Genomic DNA, 10,741 nt, shown 5'->3' on the forward strand with positions numbered 1-10,741 from the left:
CATTATGTTCTTAAAAAAAATGGAGGAAATTTCAATGTAAGTTTGTTTTGTTAATTTACTCTTGATGGATCTTTGTCATTTTACAGTAAAAAATACACAGTTAAGAGCAAAAACTTTCGTTTTCCTTTTTTGTTTTCACAAGTGGACAGGACTAAACATCTAATTTGGGAAAAGATCATATGTGATGATCACACAGTTGAGCTGGGTAACCTTTCAGTAATAAGGGGAAAACCATCTACTTTGCAGTTTTTTCTTTTACAGGTAGTAGGTTAGGAGAAGGTACTGAATATGGTCCTGTCATGCAGAGATGGCTGAACTGGAATTTTCACTTAATTATCTTAGAAATGTCTTAATTCCGCAAATACTTGTTTAGACCCTAGAGTAGGAACTATAACAAATGATGGGGATGAAGTAGACAGCAAAACCAGGCAGGGGCTTAAAATGGACAGTCTGTTCCCAAAACAGCTCACTCGAAGAGGTGGTTCAGTGTAGTGATTAGGAGCATACATTTTGAACCAGATTACTTGAGTTCAAATCTCACTTCTATTCAGTAGCTTTAGGACTTGTGGCAAGTGAATTTGCCTTTCTGTGCCTTCATTCTCCATTTATAGTGTAGGGAAAATGGTGGTGCCTAGTACATAAACATTTGTTAGGTCTAAATGTCTTTTAACTTTAAATGTTATATATAAATAATTATGCTTTAGGTACAGGGCCTGGCACATAGTTAAGGCTATATAGGCATTTACTGCTTTATCATCATCATCATCATTGTTGTTAGTATTATTAAGTTGCAAGTAATATAATTTACATCAATAAATAGAGAATTTCATTTATAACAAGTGAGATCAGTGTGGCTAGAGGGCAGCGGTACAAAATAAGACTAGCTTGTTCAGCAGAGTTCGGTGGTGTTTGGTCTCAGAGAATTCTAGAATTTGGCTTTTACTACTAAGAACAATGGGAAGCCACTTGAGAGGTATGCGCTGGAGGGGGATGGGGGAAATCCAGTGTTACTAGTTACTTTGGCTGCAGCATTACATACAGATTGAGAAAAGACTGCTTGGTATCTTTGAAACTGATGTGTTTTATATTGTATAGTATCTTTCAATACTGAACTAACTCTGTAATACATATGTAAATTTTGTATATAATATGTATAAAATATTTGCCCATACTAGATAGCATTAATCTCTTTTAATGAAATAACTTGTGAATATAAAATGTAAGAATTCTTTTCACATTTTTTTGCAAAACTCGTTCTGTTCATTTCTCCAAACTGTGATTTAAAATATGTTAACGGTTTAAGTATTCATGCTGTGTATCCTTTTTCATTTAGACATCAAAAGCTAAGTGACAAATTTTTAAAATTTAAATTACAATTATTTTCAATTTAGACATTAACTGCTTGGCACATAATAGGCAAATGTAGTTTTCCCATTTGAATAGCATTGGATTTTTTGTTGTTGCTGACAATGTTTTTTAATTACTTTATTTATTTATTTATTTAGCCTACTGTTCATATGAGTTTTTCACCTGGTCTTTATTATACAACAGTTAAGCAGATGGTATCCAAATATTTCATTTTTTTCTAGAATACTTGATACTCTTATATTTGATGATGACAGAATGTATATTTTTAGAAACCCTGTATCTAATTTGATGTGTTCCCTTTGAACTTATTTCATAGTAAAATTTTTCCAATTATGTAGCCAACACGAATCTTTTCATATATTTAAAGACAATGCAAGCAGTTAACAAGAAGATGGATCCACAAAAGACGTTACAAACAATGCAGAACTTCCAGAAGGAGAACATGAAAATGGAAATGACTGAAGAAATGAGTAAGTTTAATAACTTATAATGAAATTTGCAGTTTTTTCATCTTTGAGTTAGTCAAGTTTATTTACTAGCAACCTTATATTATAATCCATAAAAGGACAAATGTTGAAAAAAATGATACAGCACCCTTCCGAATAGATGTCTGTATTGTAACTCTAATAATTTTTATTTAATTAAAAAAAATTTTAAATGTTTGCTTTTGAGAGAGAGCAGGGGAGGAGCAAAAGAGTAAAACACAGAATCTGAAGCAGGCTCCAGGCTCTGAGCTGTCAGCACAAAGCTTGATGGGGGCTTGGGGGGCTCAAACTTAGCTCAAACTCACAAACCGTGAGATCATGACCTGAGCTGAAGTTGGACGCTTAACCGACTAAGCCACCCAGGCACTCCTAATGCATTTTTAAATTGGCAATGTATAAGGCTCAAAATTCTATCCAACTTTAGTGGAAGGAAAAATATAAAATATGATATGCCATATTTCTATGCCATATTGGCCACAGCAGTTTTACTTTATTGATTAGTGCAGCAAAACCAACTTGTGAATAAAATAACTCTTCCTGATATGAATTTGATAGTTTCAGAGTTGTGTTGATTCTTTCATACTGTAGAAGATGTGTGTTTTTATTGGAGGTAGAGATAATGGAGCTCTTCTGTTACTTTTTTCTTTTCCTTCCCAGAGTTACTTAATACTTAGTTTTCTTCTTTTTGACTATAAGCTAATTGCATGTTGTAGTAGAAATATAGGGAATACAAAGGAATGAAATTTATGAAAAATCTATTATCACATCTCACAGATATAGTTACTGTTAATATGGTATGTTTCTTTCCTATATTTTTCCATATCTTATAGTAGTTAATCCTATTATATGTGTAATTTTGAACCTTATTCTGCTTTTAAAAAACATACTAGTATGACATACGCATGTACTTATGACCTTAAGTCTTCTCTGAAGTCTTTTTTTTAAATGGTGTTAATACTGCATAACATTGGAGCTCCTGGGTGCCTCAATGGGTTGAGTGTCCAACTTCGGCCCAGGTCATGATCTCACAGCTTGTGAGTTCGAGCCCCGCGTCAGGCTCTGTGCTGACAGTTCAGAGCCTGGAGCCTGCTTCAGATTCTGTCTCCCTCTCTCTCTGTGTCTCTGTATCTCTCAAAAATAAACACTAAAAAAAAAAATACTGCATAACATCAATATTAAATAATATCCATCTTAATTTATTGAACCATTCTTACATTGGTCAATAAGACTGTTTTAAAATTTGTATTTGATAATCCTTTGATAAATGTTTCTATATTATTTTTGTCTACTTTTCTGAATCTCAGAGTATTAACGTTTATAAGGCTTTTGGTTTATACTACCAAATTCTTCTCAGAAAGACAATACCAATCTTTATTTTGCCAGTTACAGCATCTGGTCAACATTGAATAATTACCTGAAATGATATGTCAAACTGATATCATTATTTTGCAAAGATATTTCCTAATTGTTTTACAATTATGTACAGCTATGCCAGATTAGTTCTGCATAGTTACTAGCATTTTAATTTAATGGCATGTAGTGTATAAAATAGTGTCAGATTAAATTACCAGATTAAATTACTAAACTCACAACTGTTCAAGTATTCAATTTCAGAATATCTATTTTCCTTTTAAGAGATAATGAATCTTTAAAAATATGACTTTTTTGAATCATTAGTGAATTTTTAATGACTGTGAGAATTGTCATTTATATAATGATTGCAGTATCATGTTTATGTGGCTTCCAGTGATGGCACAGGTGTGAGATCTTAGAGGAATTAACTTTTCCATTAAGCTGTAATGAAGAGAATCAATAAGCTCATACTTACAACTCTTATCTATCATAGTTTTCATTTATGTTTTAGTACTTGGCAAATGAGTCTGAAAGAATAGTAATTGTTGGTGATTACTTATTTCTTCTATAACCTACTAAATTACATTAACAGTGTTTCATTTAAAGGTAAAGTCAAGGATTCAAGGTTTAAATTGATAGATCTTTTTCCAATTGATATTTATGTTGTGCACTGCTGCTCCAGATCTTGTTCACATTCAAGTTTTGGAAACAGGTTCTTTGAGAAGTCTGTATATATATATATATATATATATATATATATATATATACACACACACACACATATATTTTTATGTATATATATATATATACACACACACATGTACACACATATGTATATATTACATAACCATATTTTATATATATGTATGTATACATATATTTATAAATGGTTAATTACAGTTTTTCTGAAAGCATTCTTTTTAATCCCGGATTATACCTTTCTGTTCTTTCTCATCTATTCCCTTCTTTCATTTTTTTTCTGCACTACTTCTTGAGGCACTTACAGACTTTGACCTGGATTCCCCACCTCCATCATTACTTCACTAGCATTGGATTATTAGGGCTGCTAAATTATTTTTCCAGAAACTTATCTCTGAGCATGCCAGTGAGATTCCTTTAGTTGCTTCTTGCTGACATCAAAATAAAATTCTCAGATGTAAATCAAAAACAATTTTCAAGTCATGCCCCTTTATTTTGCCAGTGAGCAGAGGTAAAAGGACGGTCTCCACAAGTTGAATAGGTACTAAATGGAAGAATTGAGACTCTAATTGAAGTCTTGACATTTGCTTTATTTCTTCAGAGATGATATTTCATTTTTTGTCCTTAAATTTAATATAACCTTTTCCAAATTTACTTTTTGAGCTAACGCAAAAAATCAAATTGTCAAATCATGCTCATACCAACCAGAGAGCTTTATTAATATTGTCAAGGATACAAGCAATTAAGATGCACATGTGAAACAGGGAGAGGGGTGGGACATCTCAAATTATTCCCCAGATCTTTTTTTCCCATATCAGACATAAGCTCTTTGACCCAGAATAATAGATGATGTGGCTAATGAGGTTTGCATATCATCTCATGTTGAAGGAAACATTTAGGTTATGAAACATCTTAAATTTATCCCTCAGATGGTTATCTGTCTTAGCTGATATTTCCTAGGAAGTCATCACACATAAACTCCTACATTGTAGGTTTGTTTACTATAGTAGTCCTAAACCAAGGACATTCTGCTAACAACATTCCATAGACAAGGACACTCTTACTGGCAAATATTAGTCTGTTTACCAGGAGTACAATTAGCAGCGTACGTACAAGGAGACAGACTTTGTTACCTGTCTTTTTTCCTTTGGGGGCATCTCCCAGTGATCAGGAGAATGATTATGGTCCATCTGCTTTAATTCTTTCCCTCCTAAGCATTTTCCACTCATGCACACAACAGAAGGACTTAATCTTCCTTGAATATATCCCTATTGTCTTCCACCAAGTCTTTGCTCATCCTTTTCCACCTGTTTGATCAAATGCTTTGCAGTCTTCAAGGACCACCTCACATGTTACTTCCTCCCAGTTGGATGTAATCTCTTCCCTTTTTATAATCATTTTATCTTAGTTACCACAATCTGATTTTTTCTTTTCTAAGTGTAAACTACTTAAGGTCTTCATTTTTCTCCGTCTATCCATTAATTGTATTTGTACTACATGCTAAGCCCTTTGATTCAGGGATAATAAGGCATAATCCTAACATGATACCTTCTGTACAGAAGGCTTTCCATAAATAGTATATCGAACCTTAGATTTTGTTAGAATATTCTACCTACATGTTGAATATAAATTTAAGTTGAAAAATAATTATAGGTATAAACAGAGCAAATTGTCTCCCAAATATTTATAAGATACTTGATTCCTAAATATTCTTCCATGGTCAGATTTAACAGCTACTAGCTCAATGAATACAATTTGTGGAATCATATTTTAAAACTTTAGGGGTACCTGGGTGGCTAATTCGGTTGATCATCTGACTCTTGGTTTCGGCTCAGGTCATGATTTCATGGTTTGTGACATCAAGCCCCATTTCGGGCTCTTTGCTGACAGCATGGAGCCTGCTTGGAATTCTCTCTCCCCCCCTCTTTCTGCCCCTCCGTAACTTTTTCTCACTCAAACTTAAAACAAAAACAAAAACACTTTAAGCCTTTAGCTGTGAATTTCATATAGTTGTTATTAAATACACATTTAAAAAAATCAGGGTAGACTTGTTTTTTATTATAGGAAAATTTGTGTTGCAACGAAAATTACTCCAGATTTAGTAACTCAAAAATGTATAAGTGAAATTCACGAACATTTAAAAAGGACTTCTGTAGTTTGTTGGTTAAGTTTGCCCTTGTGTAATATACAAATATGTGCACATAGTTGGACCACCTTCTAAAACTGTAAATCTAACTTGAAATTGGTTTGAAAGTAATTGCTTTGTTTCTCCCCCTCCCAAGTCAATGACACACTTGATGACATCTTTGATGGCTCTGATGATGAAGAAGAAAGCCAAGATATTGTGAATCAAGTTCTTGATGAAATCGGAATTGAAATCTCTGGAAAGGTATGAATGTCTTCTTCTCTCAGTTAGAAATCGTTTCTACCACTTTTGTCACTGTAAGTTACCCTTTCCTGTTAGATGCGTGATTTTATATTTGTTTGAATGTAAACATCTTTGAAGCACATCCTTTGTGTCCTTGCCCCACATTTGGTAATGCACATTTTTTCCCCTTTACCTTTAATATAGATGGCCAAAGCTCCATCAGCTGCTCGAAGCTTACCATCTGCCTCTACTTCAAAGGCTACGATCTCCGATGAAGAGATTGAACGGCAACTCAAAGCTTTAGGAGTAGATTAGTCAGAAAAACCATGATATTTTGCTTACTTACAATTATTTAGTATAAATCAGGCACAGTGCAGATTCCTTTTACAAAACACATTTATTTGCAAAAATGAAGACCACGAGCAAACAGTTGTTTCCTAACCTATGGCTATTTTGAATCTTTTACCAAAGAATGACAAGGATGCAAAAATGGGAACAGTTGGATTTTAATGAGAACTATTTAGGAGCGAGGATGTGTAAAAAGTTGACTTCTTTTTTGCATGGCATAGAGAAATTATATTCATTACGTAGTGTTTACGTTCTATGTGTTTTTACACGGAATACAAAAATCTTGTTAAATGCCACTAGGCACCAACTAAAGAGACTTGTAAAAAATATTAAAAATATATCATTAATTCTGTATCTGTTGCTTGTCCTTTGTGAGTGATATGTGTTATGACCATAGGCGGTTCAGCTGCCAAATTATTTTTAAATGAGCCAAAAGAAGAGTGCTATATAAACATTTGTCTTAAAAACTGTCATGGGTTTTTCCTTTTTCCTTTTTTTTCCTTTGGGAGAACATTCTAGTTGGTAAGTTTATTACCTTTCAAAATGTGCTTGGCACCTGCCTTAAACAGAACAAATATATTGTGCACATCTTTATTTTAACTGACAGAAAAAATTACATTTTAAATTAATATTGAGGCCTCTTAGAAAAATTATCCTGGTTCTCTTTTGTAAAAGCTTATAAAAATGAAAATAATTAGCAAAAACAGACACTGAATTAGTAACATTTTATAGTAATAAAACTACATTTTGGTCTTTCTTCCAAGAACTAAGAAAATTTTCCCCATGTGAGATACTATTTAATATGTTTAATTTTGATCTTTATTGTGTATATTGAACACTCTAAATGGAAGCCATCTTTAGTTTAAGACTACTATGACAATACTTAACCTAAATTTTAAAATAAAAATTAGCATTTTTTCCTTGGTAAATAAACTACAACTTTGTCAGAAATTATTTCCTAAATGTGTATTAATGTATTAGCAGTATTTTTTAAGGTGAAGTTGCTATGGTATTTAATGTATGTATAGAAAGTGAGGAAAAAGTAAAGTGGCAGATTAGAGAATTTAGGATTAGGTTAGTTTGAAAAAGTTCTGTTGTAATATATGGGTTTTAGCACATCCCACCATAAACGTTGGAGGAGAGATCAGTTAGGTGTGACCAGATCAACATCTGACGATGGACATTTTGGTCTAATGTTGACAAGGTAAATCCATTTTAGGGCTAGTATCCATATGGTATATGGATTGGTGGGATGAATGAAAAGTTAAACTATTTAATTTATAATTCATGAAGCATTGTATGATGTTCATAGATAAGGTTGCATTGTTTACAGTATTAGTTTCCCTGGACATTGATGGGTCAAAACATTTTACTGGATTATGGAATGTTAACCCAGAATTTGTTTTGATTCTTGGATGTACATAATAATGCCAACTAACTTTATTTACTTTCTTGTTTACATGCGGGGGGCTTTTGTTTTTAAAAATTATTTTGTTAAAAAGATTCCAATAAAGATTTATTGCTATTATGCTTTTTTCCCCTTTTACTCTGTTTTTGGCTTCTGCTAAAGTTAACATTTTTATGCATATCTGGTAATTTTTCAAAAGAATGATTTTTATTATTTTTCTGGAAGGAAAATAGGTAACTCTGCTTCTTAAATTTTAAATGTCTTTCCTAAGAATTAGCAGTTGGTACAGGATTGATGTTTGTGAATGGAATAAGTCTAAGAATTGGTTTCACGTGTAATTCATCTGATGATTCCTTTTCTAGAACTTGTAGGGGATAAACATTTTTAAATACTATTTTTAAGCAGATAAGTCTTAGTGATTTCCTTTATTTTCAGGCAAACCTGGATACTACGGAAGGCTTTGGGACTCAAAGTAGAGAGAAGAGCCATTCTGATTTGGTTATATTTATAAAATGCTCTTGTAGCAATTTTCACAATCGTTGTTGTAAAATTATGTTACACTATCCTTGACTAAAAATGAAACTTATTCTCCACACTTAAGATTCGGAAACAAGGATTCTTATACATTGAGTTTAATGAAAATAGAGTTGATCTTTCAACAATGTGGGTATTGGGGCAGTGACCTCATGCAGTCACAAGTCTGCATATAACTTTTGACCTCCCCAAAACTTTACTAATAGCCAGTAGCCTTACCAATAACATATCAATTAACACACATTTTGTATGTTAACTGTATAATATATTGTATCCTATAGAGTAAGTTTAGGGACAATAAAATGTTAAGAAAATCATAAGAGAAAATACATTTATGGTACTGTACTGTATTTATTGAAAAAAATCCACATATAAATATGTGGACCCTGCACAGGGTAAACCCATGTTGTTCAATGGTCAACTGTATTTTTTGTTTGTTTCCCTAATTTCTCTTTTTTCGGTGAAAGGATTACTTTAACAACTGTATTCAGACAAGAGGTTGCCAATAGAGAATGGAAAAGTATAGCAATACCTGTTTTGCCAAGAAGGATGCAGTCCAATGTCGCATTCTGTTGGGATGTAAAAGTCACGGGTGGAAGAGATCTCAGAATACCAGAGAAGTAGAATGTGGTTAGAAAATAAAATCATTTGTCAGGTGACTGCGTTGCATAGATTATATTCCATGCTCGGAGAGGAGTACCTGGCTAAGGCAGGGGCCAGTGGAAAGGGGTTCAAGATTGTGTCTCTGTAGACACAGGGAATCTGGCAGCCTTGGGCTTTATTCAACCTGCACAGTGATGTATATTTTATTATTTGCATCTGATTGCCTTTAGGAGAAAAGTGCATTCTCCCCTCAGCCACAAGTACGTTCCTTACTACCCAGTGGCCACACTTCTAGCCTGATCCCTGTGGACCTAATTTAAATATGTGCACTCCTATTTTATTTTTTTTGTGCACTCCTATTTTAGATACTCTTACATTAAAACTAGGTGTGTGTCCAGATCTGAAGAGAGACTGATAATAACTTTCTCCTTTGATTACCATTATTCTGCAGGAATAGGTTTTTTGCAGCTGTAGAAAAACAGATCAACTTTCTAGTTTCCTCTCTGTAGAAATTGAGTCTCCCATAAAGGGACTTGACACCATTCTTCTAAACTTAGTTCCTTTGAGTCAACTGGATTGAATTTACCTTAGAGGAAGCCTGATGAATGTGACGGCTGATACAAGGGACTCTAATTGTTGGAACAACACACAACACACACTCCCCTTCCCCCACCCCCATCTCCCCCAGAAGTTGAGAGCGGGTGCACAAAGACACATTGCTCCCATCCCCAAAACACTGAAAATATTTTTTACTAGATCAATTATTCCACCATTAGAGATGGAAGGGTCAACGGATGAATGTCAACCATCTGTGCAAGGTAAAATTGAATGTACCAATTGGTATAAGTGACAGATCTTTCCATTTTAATGGACTATTCTGAATTCCTAAAGATTTACCACTGAAGAGTTCACAAGAACTTTAGATAGAAAGACTATTGCTAAAGTCAGGTTTTGCCATTTATTCCTGAATGTATGAACACATAGATAACTGCATAGCAAATTACATTTGTCATTTATTTAATTGCAGTTTAGGATTCTAAATAGCATTAACCGTTTTCTATTTTTATAAAAAGATCAATCTATATTAAAATATCTCTTTATATATATTTTTTTTTAACGTTTATTTTTGAGACAGGGAGAGACAGAGCATGAACAGGGGAGGGTCAGAGAGAGAGGGAGACACAGAATCCGAAACAGGCTCCAGGCTCTGAGCTGTCAGCACAGAGCCCAACGCGGGGCTCGAACTCACGGAGTGCAAGATCATGACCTGAGCCAAAGTCAGATGCTTAACCGACTGAGCCACCCAGGCGCCCCTAAAATATCTCAATGTAGTTAGAATAGTCTCAAAAACTTTTTAATACAAATAAATTAATTCTAAATACTAATGCATTTACAACTAATGTGAATAACTATAGATTTGTTATTTTGATATTAAGTATTGATTCAAAATAACTCCTTTTAGGGAGAAAAATTATTTCCCAATGCTAGCTGTATCTAAACCTGAATGACTTTATGGATGAATGTCTGATATTATCATATATATGTGAGGATGATATAAGCATTTATACATGCTTA

General features: G+C 33.4%; 1 protein-coding gene across 1 annotated transcript in view; it reads left to right on the top strand.

Annotated features, from left to right (window-relative positions):
* The window catches only part of CHMP2B (charged multivesicular body protein 2B), a 28,960-nt gene extending 21,985 nt beyond the window's left edge, over positions 1-6,975 (top strand). Inside the window, exons 4-6 of the mRNA XM_043593891.1 lie at positions 1,736-1,838; positions 6,188-6,294; positions 6,478-6,975. Of these exons, the coding sequence (XP_043449826.1) occupies positions 1,736-1,838; positions 6,188-6,294; positions 6,478-6,588 (321 nt within the window). The 3' untranslated portion in view covers positions 6,589-6,975. The remainder of the gene's footprint in view (positions 1-1,735; positions 1,839-6,187; positions 6,295-6,477) is intronic.
* Positions 6,976-10,741: the final 3,766 nt, after the last annotated feature.

Source organism: Prionailurus bengalensis, chromosome C2 (assembly GCF_016509475.1).
Source record: "Prionailurus bengalensis isolate Pbe53 chromosome C2, Fcat_Pben_1.1_paternal_pri, whole genome shotgun sequence".
NCBI lineage: Eukaryota > Metazoa > Chordata > Mammalia > Carnivora > Felidae > Prionailurus > Prionailurus bengalensis.